The sequence below is a fragment of the Anolis carolinensis genome, chromosome 1 (genome assembly GCF_035594765.1).
Source record: "Anolis carolinensis isolate JA03-04 chromosome 1, rAnoCar3.1.pri, whole genome shotgun sequence".
NCBI lineage: Eukaryota > Metazoa > Chordata > Lepidosauria > Squamata > Dactyloidae > Anolis > Anolis carolinensis.
The window spans coordinates 63,384,564-63,397,077 of record NC_085841.1 but is presented as its reverse complement, the minus strand read 5'-3'; the positions used below and the strand labels follow the sequence as shown (position 1 = coordinate 63,397,077).

Genomic DNA, 12,514 nt, shown 5'->3' with positions numbered 1-12,514 from the left:
GCTTACTTTCCACCATAATTTGCAAATAAATTCGTGAAAAATCAGACAATGTGATTTTCTGGATGTATTTTCTCATGTTGTCTCTCATAGTTGACGTCTACCTATGATGTCAATTACAGGCCTCTCTCATCTTTTTAAGTGGGAGAACTTGTACAATTGGTTTCTGACTAAATACTTTCCCCCCCACTGTACATCCACATAAATAAAGCTCAAAGTTACAGGTTGTGACTTTGAGCAAGAGGAAAGAAAGATGGCAACATGGACAGCAGCACATAGTAAAGGAGTAAATCATTAACTCATAGAAGAGGTTTGTAAGGTAAGTTAAATAATATAAATCCTCCTACTTTAGAATTTTGTTTCCAAATGTTGCTAATGTCTAGATCTTCAAGCAAGAGCCTCAAAATAGTACAAAAGTTGTCAGTAGTACACTTCTCCATCAACTGGGTCATCAGTTCTGTCAGTTGGACTTCTAGATCTTGAATAAACTGGATTCCAGGACCTGAAATTGTTTTTTAAAAAAACCTATTACTAGAAGTGTTTAAATCATCCAAATCTCAGAAATTCTAGGTAACATTCAGTGAAGAATTTGAAGACTTTCAGGTAAATATCTTGGCAGCACCTTAATTTTGGTTGGATACTGAATCATTTTAAGAGGAAAATGTATGTATAAATCTCAAAGCTTTTCAAACACATATAAGCAAAAGGGAGGCTACCTACCTTAAAATACTGCACTGATGTACTTACACATATACACAGAGAGATAGAGAGTGGCAGAGAAAAGTCAGGGAAAATTTTTTCCACCAAACAACATAAGGACCTGCTTTTAAAACAGAAGCCTAATTCATTTTAGAACCCTATATATTGGAAAGGAATGTATGGTTCCATTTCTCCTGCAATATGTAATTGATTTTTAAATCTCCTATAGTTTTAGTTCAGACAATTATCCTTAACTAGTACTCCGTGATCGCTCCACACCTCTGGAACTCCCTCCCTAAAGTATTAAAAATGACCTCCTCTCCTTCAAAAAACTATTGAAAACACATATTTGCAATTTAGCTTATGGAGAGGAGAAGGATTAAGTGCATCTACATGCACCCTCGCCTAGTTGCTACTACCTGTCAATTCGCAGTTCACCATCACCCTCCCAACTATTTTAGCCAAATTTTAGAAAATTTTAATGGAATTTTAAGGATTTAATGTTTATAATTATGTTGCTTGTGCTATGTATAGTCTTGCTTATTCATGTTGTTTGTATAATTTATTGATTTTTTAAACCTGTTTTATGTACTGCTGACAGCATTTAATGCTTGTCGTTATTTATTTTGTTGTGAGCCACCCTGAGTCCCTTCGAGGAGATAGGGCAGGCTATAAATAAAGTTTTCATTCATTCATTCATATTACTGCAATTTTATACAATAAAGTGAAGTTGGAAAGAACAAAACTTTACAAGCTCTAGGGAAACTGGAAGAAATATTCTACAGGCTCAACAGTAATAGGAAAATAATATTTTCATAATTCAGGAGGTTGTGTGAGGAGTCAACTGAGAACTGCTGTGGTCCATAGCTACCAGTTATTTAAATTTTTTTAAAAGTTGGGAAATTCTTGTAAGTTGTAAAAGCTGGCTGTCTTAACAACAATGTATTGATATGAAACAAATAAATAAACAACAACAAAATTAAAATTTTGTAGCTAGCTTTATTTTAGTAAAATAGACCAATAATTATTTTCATTTAGTTACTTAAAATGGCTTAATTTCCTTGTGACACGGAAAAACTGACGTCAACATTTTAGTTGACAAAAGAGGTAAGAGACAGAAAATATCTATTTTGGAGAATATGATTTATAAAAGAAGAGGGCAAACACTAAATGTTAACCTTACTGAAGAGATACAACTACCTTTCTACTGAAAAACCTTACCACATTTTAACTTCAGCGCAATTTCATTTGAAATCACATATTTATTCACTGCTGCATCAATATCATAAGGGGCAGGACCTGACTTTGTTTTAGAAAAGGCAAGTTCAAGTATTTCCAGATTTCTCTGAGTTTTAGCATTAGCGGACATAATTTGCTGCCTGTGATAGGACATGTTGGTTTTTGAGACAAATCAGTCATAGAAAAACTTACTTGGATCTTTCCTACAGAAGACAAATCATTAAGATCTGCTAATGGAAACCATTTATTTATCCAACCAACCATCAATATGCAGTAATCACCTATGCTGATATAAATCACTACTAGCCACTGCTTGCCATAATTTATTAGATGTGCCACCACAGTTCTGTATTTAATCCAGGAATGAAAGACTACAAAATATTAAAGTTACTTACCCAATAGTAATTTTCTGATAGAGTGAAATACAGCAACAGGAGTAACTTGTGCAGAATACATCTCTGGCATGGAGCAGAAAACAGTTAAGAACTGAAGTGAAGAGTGAAGGAACTGGACATTGCCACTTGCCAAATCAAGTTCTTTTAATATTTGAACATAAAACTGCTTGTACAGTTCACTGTGAGAAAGCTTCTGGGCTTTGTCTGGCTTCACTGGACTTTCCGACTCACTCTCCCCAGGCACAAGGCTTACCAAATGCACATAGGAGGAATCTGCTTTCAGGAGGGTCGTAATGCATGGTATGAATGTAACAGGCAAAGGTTGGCCTCTGGGGTTATTCTGAAGGCAGAGCACAATGGTGGCCATCGTCTGCTGTATTGCTTGTTCAAGCAAATTGAGTCGTGTTTCCAATACCTGGGGCTTCCCATGCTGCTGCTGGAGGTGTAAAGTTAGAGTATGACACTGAGCAGTCAGGGCCACTAGAAGAAGCTGGTCAGCTGCAGGACTCCAACATTTGGAGTGTTTGATGTTGGTTGCATATGGCTGGCAAGTTGCTAAGAATGACATGAACTTTTCCAGGTTTAGTTTCACACTTCGCCTTCTTTCAAACATGAGCTGAAGATAGTATTCCAAAAAGGTTTGGATGCTGTGAAGAAATTCATCCCATTCACTGGTCTTAAATATGCTGGAAAAGGTCTCACAGGCTGCAAACATAGAGGTCAGAATAGCTTCAAGAACATCACTAGCATAGAAAACCTTAAAGGATGAGTTTGCATTTCTGCTGGTCTGCAGCTGTGCTAGGAGATGAAAGCAGGTTGTCAAGAACTTCAAAGACAAAGTTTCACTGCAAGCTGCTCTGGTATTGACAGCCAAGGAGACCAGCAAAAGGAAGCACCGTGTGTGGTCCAGAGGGAAAAGGCTATCTAAATGCAATGCTGAAATTATCTCTAGTAAATCCAAAAGCCTTTCAATGTGGTCTTCTTCCAAATTAATGAAAGATCTCTTCTTCACTAGTGATAGTATATTCTGAGCAACTTTCTCCATTGCTGCCCAGCACACAGAAGGGTCATAACTAGGCCCTGTACTAACAATCTGGCTGGAAGGGGGACTATCACACCATGGGATATTTTCTGCAGACAGCTGTTGAATAGGCTGGTTGACAATACTTTGTCCTACAGGCAAGAGCACTCCAGCAGAATGCTGAATGATATGGCTGAAGAAAGAGGAGTGCAGCACACACATTTCTGGAAGAAGAGAACTGCACAGCAAGTCTTTGGACACCTTCTCAATTGTGATGAAGGAACTCTCGTCATCTGATGACATCTGCATTTTGTTCACTAACAAGGTCTTCAGAAGCATACCTGCAACATACTGTGTGTTGCTCAGAGAAAGGTAAGGAAACAAAACTGGAAGATTGGAAACTACAAGATGCCAATGTGCAGTAGGATAAGAGAGACAATTTATGGAGCCTGCGCTGCCATCCCAAGGCTCAGCCTCCTCTCCACTGAAGAAAGGCTGTCCAGACTCCAGGATGAAAGCACTAGCATGCTGCAAAATCTCATGTGATGGCTCAGCATTATAGGCGGTGTGCATCAATATGTTCTTCATTTTTTGGAGCATCAGCCATTCTGTGCAATATCTACTTGTGGAGCAGACACAACTTAGAAGTTTGGTAATCTTCTTCCAAGACTTTACATCCAGCCCAGGAAGAATGGTTGAAAAATCCAAGATATCTACAGTGGAATCAGCAAGGGTAAAGTTTGCTTTGGCAAGGGGAGAAATATAATGTCTGCAATTCAACTCAAAAAGTGTATCAGTTGCTACCCAAGTGCAAGCAAGGAGAAGCAATGAGTCACCAACTTTCTCTGCCCAAACTTCCAGTTTTGCTTTTTCTGTATGGACATTCTTGAGCAGATTGAACAAAACCTGGATGACCTCCGTCTGCACTGTCTCCAACAAACTCTGAGTCCGACGCACAATAGGTAATGGAGTGGAATCATCCAAGCTCGTCATATGGAAAAGAACAGAATGCAGAAGTGTGCTCATAGAATGAAGCTTCAAGGCCATGTCAGAATCACCTCTGAGATCAGGAATAATGACAGTACGACACTTCTCCAATATGAGAGATATGACATCCAGTATTTGACTGGGTGGTAGATCCTGCAAGCACTCACACAACTTGTTCTTGATGCCAGCAGGCAGAATCGGGAGCCTTAATTCTTCAGCAGCTGGACGACACACCACATCGAGGACCTCTTCAAAAAGTTTTTGGAACTGCCGCAACTTGGTGTAAGAGTGGAAAAGAGCACCAACGAGAGACTCCTGGGCCTTTTTTGTACGTGGCTCAGAGACCTCCGCATCAATCCAAGCCGAGGCCAGTAAGTCATCCAAATCGGGTTCTACAATCAAATGATTTAAAGAGATCAAAGCATTGAGGCACCTAAACCAGGCAGGGATGGCAGCATGTGGATGATTCACCAGTAACTGTGCCAATTGTTGGTAAAAATGGAACTGGACTTCCTTGTGCCGAATCCTATCAGCGGCAACATTATAGATGTTGCTACTTAGTACCAAATGTAGAAGCTGTTCCATGGCAAGGAGATCTGAACTCCATTCTGCTGAAGAAAGTGCATTGTTCCAATGATCTCCCTGCAGATGGGAAATCTTAAGGCACTGAAAAAGTTTGGTGAGCAAATGAAAACAAAGAAGATGGTTCTCAGTTTTGTTATAAGATTCTAAAAAGAGCTTAAAAAGCAAAGGCACTGAATTTGCAACTACTTTCCCATGAATTGTGGGTTGACAAATATTAGGATCCGCTAATGTAGACTGGATTGTGTTGACTGGCAACAGCAGATGCTTCAAGCCCCCTTTTTTGATGTTATGAGAGTCCTTCTCTGGCACCAACTCTTCTGTGTAGGACTGCAGGAGCTCTGGTGGAAAAACAGCAACTCGCAACAAGGCCTCTACATGGTTCCGGATCTCTCTACCCAGATGTTGCTGTGTATGACCATCATCATTTGTCCGCGGCTGCACCCCAGTTGTGAGCAAATGTCTCAGGAGCAAACATGGTTGGAACAGGCGCTTAGTCACTTGTCCAAATACACGATTTGCATTGGCCTGCTGCTTCTGGGCTAGAAGATATTGCCCAAATGTCAGTAGAAGGACTTCAAACAGCTGGGAGGACACAATGTCTTCTGATAAAAACTGCTGACATGCTATGTTGGACAACTTACTCAGAAGATCCACCAGTAGCTCAAATTTTGTAGTATAAACTATTGAGAGAGGAGATGAGGAAAGGATGCCACTACAACAACTTAGCAATGTGCTAAGGTTCTTCAACTTTTTTTGAGTGTAAAAAATAGAAAGCCTTTCATTAATAACCTGAAAAGTAAAGAAAAAACAAAAGAAAGTTAACAATCAACATTCTAGATAGAAATTATATTCTAAACCACATATGTCAAACCCAAGACCTGTGAGCTAAATCTGGCCCGCCATGACATTTTATGTAGCCTTCCAGATGCTGCTCTACAATGATAGTCCTTATCATTAGGCATCATGACTAGAGCTGATGGGAGTTGTGATATATCTTGAAGGTTGCTGTTTGTTCTGTTTAGTCAGGAGAGTGCGTTTGAATTTAGATGCAAGACTTGTAGATATTATGTCTGACTCTAAAATGCCCTTTAACTGTTTCCCAACCTCGGAGCCACAAGTGCTGTTGGATAATCAAAAGTGATGTGAGTTGTCATTCAATAACATTTGGGGGTCCAAACTGGGTAAAAACTAAAGAGCACCAACCTGTATCCATGGATTCTCTATCCATGGATTCAATGGCCCTTTGAAGGAAACCATAACCCTGATGAGGCCCTCAATGAAAATGAGTTTGACATCCCTGTTATAAACTAATGTTATTCAAAGCAGGCAAGTTTACCATAAAGAAAGAATTTTAGCCAATGAGTGCAGATGTGGTGCTAGTCTCTGACATATGAGGGAAGGGGGAGATCTTTACGATCCCCCACATGAAATAATTTAAGTACTGCTAAAACAGTGCTACTTGAAGTGATGCCCTCCAGAATGACTTTACAGGAAAGAACAAAACTATAGTAGTTAATGCGCACATATACAGCATCTGGAATATTGTGAAAAAAGAATTGTTAGTTCCCTAAATCAGTCTGGTTTTTTTTTTAAAACCCCCCCAAAAAAAAAACAGTGTCTTCTTGTGCAGCTAAAACCATGTATTTTAGATTATTTACTATGGGCCAAGTCACTACATGTAAATTCTATTTCTTTTCCTCCTTGAGCAATAGAATTAAAGCCAAAGTGGCACATACTTTGATTACATCTTATTTGGATCACTGAAAATTAGTCTATGTGGGGCTGCCTTTGGAAAGTATTGGGTCACTTCAACGAGGTTCAAGATGATACAACTAGAGTGTTGTATAGAACCCTTTACAGAAGTGGTTCTCAACCTGTGAGTCCCCAGGTGCTTTGGCCTACATCTCCCAGAAATCCCAGCCAGTTTACCAGCTGTTAGAATTTCTGGGAGTTGAAGGCCAAAGCATCTGAGGACCCACAGGTTGAGAACCACTGCTTTACAAGGAGCTCAGAAATCCCTTGTCGTAATACCTGTACTTGCTATCAGTCAAAATTCAATGTATTGGTTAAGACAGATAAAACCCTATATGACATAAAACACAGGAAGGTCTGGCTTCTTCTGATAGGAGTCCAGAAGGGCCCCTTCTTTGCTCTACTCCTGTTGACAGGCAAAGACATTCATTCTGAAGGCTTTGAATCAGGACATGGCTGCCACCACAACTGTCTCTAAATGGCAGATGTACTTAAAAAAATAATGTGCTGGTATCAATCAGACCTCTCAGGGAAGGATACACCAAGGGCATCAAAGAAAGGATTAGGAGCCTATATATGTCATGATCCCTCACTTCACAAAACACAACAGTGTACGCATCTGCGGGGTCATAAAAGAACATGGCAGACATGAATAAGATTACCTAAGCATTATGTCTGTGTTTGGAAATCATGATCACAGAAGGGTGAGGAGAGTAAGATTTAGTATTGATAGACTTAGAGGATGAAATGGTCCCATTAATACTCGCATACCAAACACCAAGTTACCTGTGCAATTGAGAAACGGAGAGTTATGGCTTTTCCATCCTTGAAAAGGCCCTGCAGTTTTCTGCTATGAAGAATGCTGTCCAAGTACACCCAAAGCTTCTCAGTAATTTCATCTGGCAATTCAAGTTTCTTGTTGTAAAATGAAACCAAGGTGTGACTCACCCAATCTAGTAAGACCTGTGTTCCCAAAAGATGAATAGACCGATTAATGACAACAATTTGAGATCTTTTAGGGACAGGTGTGAGGGAACATGGGACATAGAAACAAAACATGCAGGCACAAAATGCTAAAGCCAAGTAGAGCTTTCTATTTCTATTGCTAAAGCCAAGTAGAGCTTTCTCTATGGATTGTCTAGAGCAGTGGCCCATTAAAAACTGTATGCAAGTGCCTTTGAGTCTGGGATGGAATTGTTACTGGAAGTGCATAATAGTGAATAAACAGAACCTTCACTGAGGCTTTTTCTGCAAAATCTCATATTCACATTCCTTAAAAAAATTCCCAGAATTTTTGATACACAAAAATGCTCCTCAAAGCTCAGTTTTTGGAGAGCAATAGAAACTGTTTAACCTCCTACTAGCCCTACTACTACAGTCATATTTCATATACTCTAAAAATGCCCCATAACTAGACCCCATGGTTTTTTTGTGGAATATTATTGGTTATTTTTAGAGCAAAAATGGGTGGGGAAGGGTATGACAGAAGGAAAACCATACAGGAGAAAATACTTGGGAAAATACTTTACTTGTTCTTTGTTAGGAAGAAAACACTGATGAGAGATCCATGCAAACTGAGCCAACTTAAGCTTGTCCTCCCAAGATGTCTTTGGACTTTTCAGCTTCAGGTGAATACCCGAGTAAATTGCTGCCATGGAGGTATCTTTTTTTAAAAAAAAAGTAAGATCATATAAATTCACATTGTGCCAAAAATTATTCTTATTACAGAAGAAATTGTTATTATATTCACCCTATTTTTACACTGAAACCACAAACTAATGTAGAATTAAGACAAAACACTGTAAATGAAAAAAATTCCCAGTTCAGGTAGCCTTATGCAAGCTATACCTCAATATGCAGACATGCTGCAATTTTAAGTCAAAAATAAATATAGCTGCTGATCAACTTTAAAGGGTTCTGTGGTGAAGCTCTAGACAATGTACCATACATAAGATATGCTATACACATTTTATGCTATAAAATGGTATTTGTGTGTAGATGATGAAGGAGTTAAACCAGGCAATGATAAGGTTGCCTAAAATTAAAAAACAAAAAAGAAAGATATAGCATCATATTGGTGCAGATAACAACTTTGTAAATGCTCTAACATAACAAAGGTATATTTCAAAGACTTTCCTCCTTGTTGATTATAATATAGACTTGAGCTTATGCCATGGCAGAGATCATTCAATCATAAAAGCACATGGGAATTTTTAGAAATAGGAATCCTCAGAGAGGCTGATCCCAGAAGGACACATGGCAGTCTCTGTTCAACTGAGGGTTAGCTCATTATCTGAGCCTCATATCCTTCTTATAACAGCCTATAACTTCCATGCCTTCATCAAAGAGCATATGTTAAGAGTAATAATGCGACAGCTTGCACTACACAAAGTGCATCACGATGGGGGGATATTCCTGCAATGAAAAGCATTTTTATTATCCAAGATGTGTCTTTCCATGTTTCTGATTTAAAGATGAATTGGGAGAATGAGGAATTCTTACACAGAAACCTTCAAGGCTGTTGTTCAAAGCATAACACAAGACAAGCAAAACATTCATGAATTCCTTTCTATCAGTTGTGCTGGGTGAGAATACCAACTATTCCCAGCTCCAGACAGGTCTGAAACTGCTCCCAATTCTCACTGGGTCTTGCTGCATAATTCTAGCAAAGCTAAGAAACTCTCCTGTCAGCTTCACATCATTGTGGAAATGCTGATACAGATCTGCCCTTTGGCTATACACACAGGGCATCCCCATCATCACATAGGAGAAAAAGCTATCCTTTCTGTAGCTGCTAAAAATAAAGAGGAATGTGAAAAGATCCTATCCATTAAAGGAAACCTGAACTTCCTCTCCCTATAACAAAGAATGCACTTTGCTGAGGACACTTCACACAGTGAAAGACTGCATGTTCTTAATCTCACATTCAGAAAATCCAACTGAAAACAGTAGAGTTCAATTATAAATACTTATTAGCAGAACTTGTAAGTACTTATGACGGAATACATATCACCTTTGGTTAGACTTACTGGTGATATGGAGATTGTGAGATTAACAACATCTGAAGTGAATAGTTAGGGGAAGCAGTTTGTGCACTGGAATACAACTCTGGATCGAATCCCTACTTAGCCCTGGAAATCCACAGGGTGAGTTGCACTCTCTGCCTCAGAGAAAAACAAATTAATGTTATTATTTGCTTTTATCTCGCTTTTCTCCCACAAATGGGACTCAAAGCAGCAAACAGAACAGAAAACAACTACTTAGTAAAGAAAACCATTGACAATAAATTAACACATTGTATAATAAAACACAATTACATAAATATAATGGCGCCTCATGCAGTCATGCCGGCCACATGACCTTGGAGGTGTCTACGGACAACTCCGGCTCTTCGGCTTAGAAATGGAGATGAGCACCAACCCCCAGAGTCTGACATGACTGGACTTAACGTCAGGGGAAAACCTTTACCTACATGAATATAAATCAGCATAAAAATAATTACATATATCATTAGCATTAAAATCTCTGAACCTCAGGCCACTGGGATTGTCTTAACATGTGAAAACATTAAACTAAACGTCTCAGAGCTCCAAATCTTTGGCCATATGAGCCTTGTCTGGCAGAGATAACTACTACTGTATGTTGTCGGGGAAGACCTGCGTCCATAAAAAGGTTTTCACCTGGGAGCGAAAGGCCAATAAAGAGGGGACCAAGCCTTCTTTGGGGATGGACTTCCAGAGCTGCGGGCCCTCTCTCTCATTCCCTCCAACTGTACTTGTAAAGGGACTGAGAGAGGGCTCATATGGGCTGATAGGACGAGATGCAGTTCCTCAAGTAGGCTGGACCTGAACACAAACTGCCTCTGAACAAAGCTTTCCAAGAAAACTCAGCGACAGGCTTTCCTTAGGTTGGAAACAGAATGGGCACATCTACGCTGTAGAATTAATGCAGTTTGACACCAGTTTAACTGCCGTGGCTCAATGCTATGGACTCCTGGAATATGTAGCTTGGTGAGGCACCAACACTTCTTGGCAGAAAAGGCCTAAGATGTTGCAAAACTACATCTCCCAGGATTCCATAGCAGTTCAAGTGGTGTCAAACCGCATTAATTCTGCAGTGTGGATGCATCCTTCCTAATCTAACCGATGTGGAAAGATTGAAGGACATGCTTCCTGGACTAGCCAGTAAACTATTCCATAAAGGAATCTGAAGGAGTGGGCAGAAAGCCACAGAAGTTCATTATCATCCAGGCATGGGCAAACTTCAGCCCTCCAGATGTTTTGGATTTGTGGATGACACCTTCACCATTTGGAGCCATGGAAAAGAAGAACTAAAAAAGTTCCTGGACCACCTCAGCAGCATCCACCCAAACATCCAATTCACCATGAAAAAAGAAAATGAAGGAAAACTGCCATTTCTAGATGTCCTAGTCATCCATAAATCAAATCAACAATTGGGCCACACAGTCTACAGAAAACCTACACACACCGATAAATACCTACATAAAAACTCCAACCATCACTCAAGACAAAAAAGAAACAATTAAAGCCCTGACACACTGTGCAAAAAGAATCTGTGAACCCCACCTCCTTCAAGGGGAACTGAACCACCTAAACTGAGCTCTACAGGCCAAAGGATACTCCAACACAGACATAAGAAGAGCTGGAAGGCCAAGAACAAGCCATGAGAGTAAAGACAAAGATCCACCCAGAGGAAAGGTGTTCTTACCATACATCAAGGGAACCACTTACCGCATAGGCAAGCTGATGAAGAAACGCAACCTACCAACTATTTACAGATCCACCAAAGAAAATCCAACAAATGCCATGTTCAGTGAAGGACATGAGGAATCCCCTCACATCCACAGGAGTCTACCGTACACCATGCAGGCATGGAACCACCAAATGCAGCATTGCCCAAACACAAATCAAGGAACATGAAAGGCACTACAGACTATATCAACCAGAAAAGTCAGCCATAGCAGAGCACTTGATGAACCAACTTGGACACACCATATTATTTGAGAATAGAGAAATGCTGGACCACTCTAACAACTCCCATGTCAGACTACATTGAAATCCACAAGCATGTGGACAATTTCAACAGAAAGGAGGAAACCATGAAAATGAACAAAATCTGGCTACCAGTATTTAAAAAACTCTAAAATCCAGACAGTAAATGAAGAGCAACATTCTGCAGACAGGGGAATTCCAGACATGAATCAATCAGTGCCAGCTAATCACCTCCCAACAAAGGATTCCCCCAGGCAGGAAGCAGCCAGGCCTTGAAGCTGAAAGGCCTTTAAATGCTAATCAAGGTGATTAGTTGCAACATCTACACTTGCCTCCAACAGTCAAGAGTTCTTTCTCCCACTCCGAACATTCCAGAGATATATAAACCTCACTTGCTTAGTTCGCAACACAACACATAGATGCAGGCGAAACTTCAGGAGAGAATGCTTCTGGAACATGGCCATACAGCCCGGAAAAATCACAGCAACCCAGTGAGTCCGGCCTTCGACAAGACATCCTGGAAGTTTTCGTCCAAAATCTTACAAAGGCAACAGGCGGGACCAGACTACCTGAGCGATGGGCGATCTTCTCTAGTCCTCGGCGCTTCTCCCTTCGGTCACTCAGCGACAGCTTCCTCCCGCCTTCCTTCCTGGTTCGGCTCCACGCGCTGAGCCCTGCCCTGCCCCGCCCCCTTCGCGCACGTGCGCCTCTTTCCGTCTCTCTCTCGCTCCCGCTCTGTCAGCCTAACTAACCTTTCCCCGAACCAGCGAGTCGAAAAGATCCGAAGGGAGAAAAGCCGAGCGGCGGGTGACGCAGGCATTCCTAGC

General features: G+C 40.5%; 1 protein-coding gene across 3 annotated transcripts; it reads right to left on the bottom strand.

The window, feature by feature from the left end:
• Nucleotides 1-344: 344 nt before the first annotated feature.
• On the bottom strand, nt 345-12,507 carry urb2 (URB2 ribosome biogenesis homolog; the record flags this gene model as incomplete). Of its 3 annotated transcripts, none has more annotated exon segments than XM_062975675.1 (5): nt 345-499; nt 2,331-5,712; nt 7,462-7,638; nt 8,205-8,338; nt 12,257-12,507. In XM_062975675.1, coding segments are annotated over 4 exon segments (3,840 nt in total), but the record flags the coding sequence as incomplete, so codon positions are not given.
• Between the last annotated feature and the right edge of the window lie 7 nt (nt 12,508-12,514).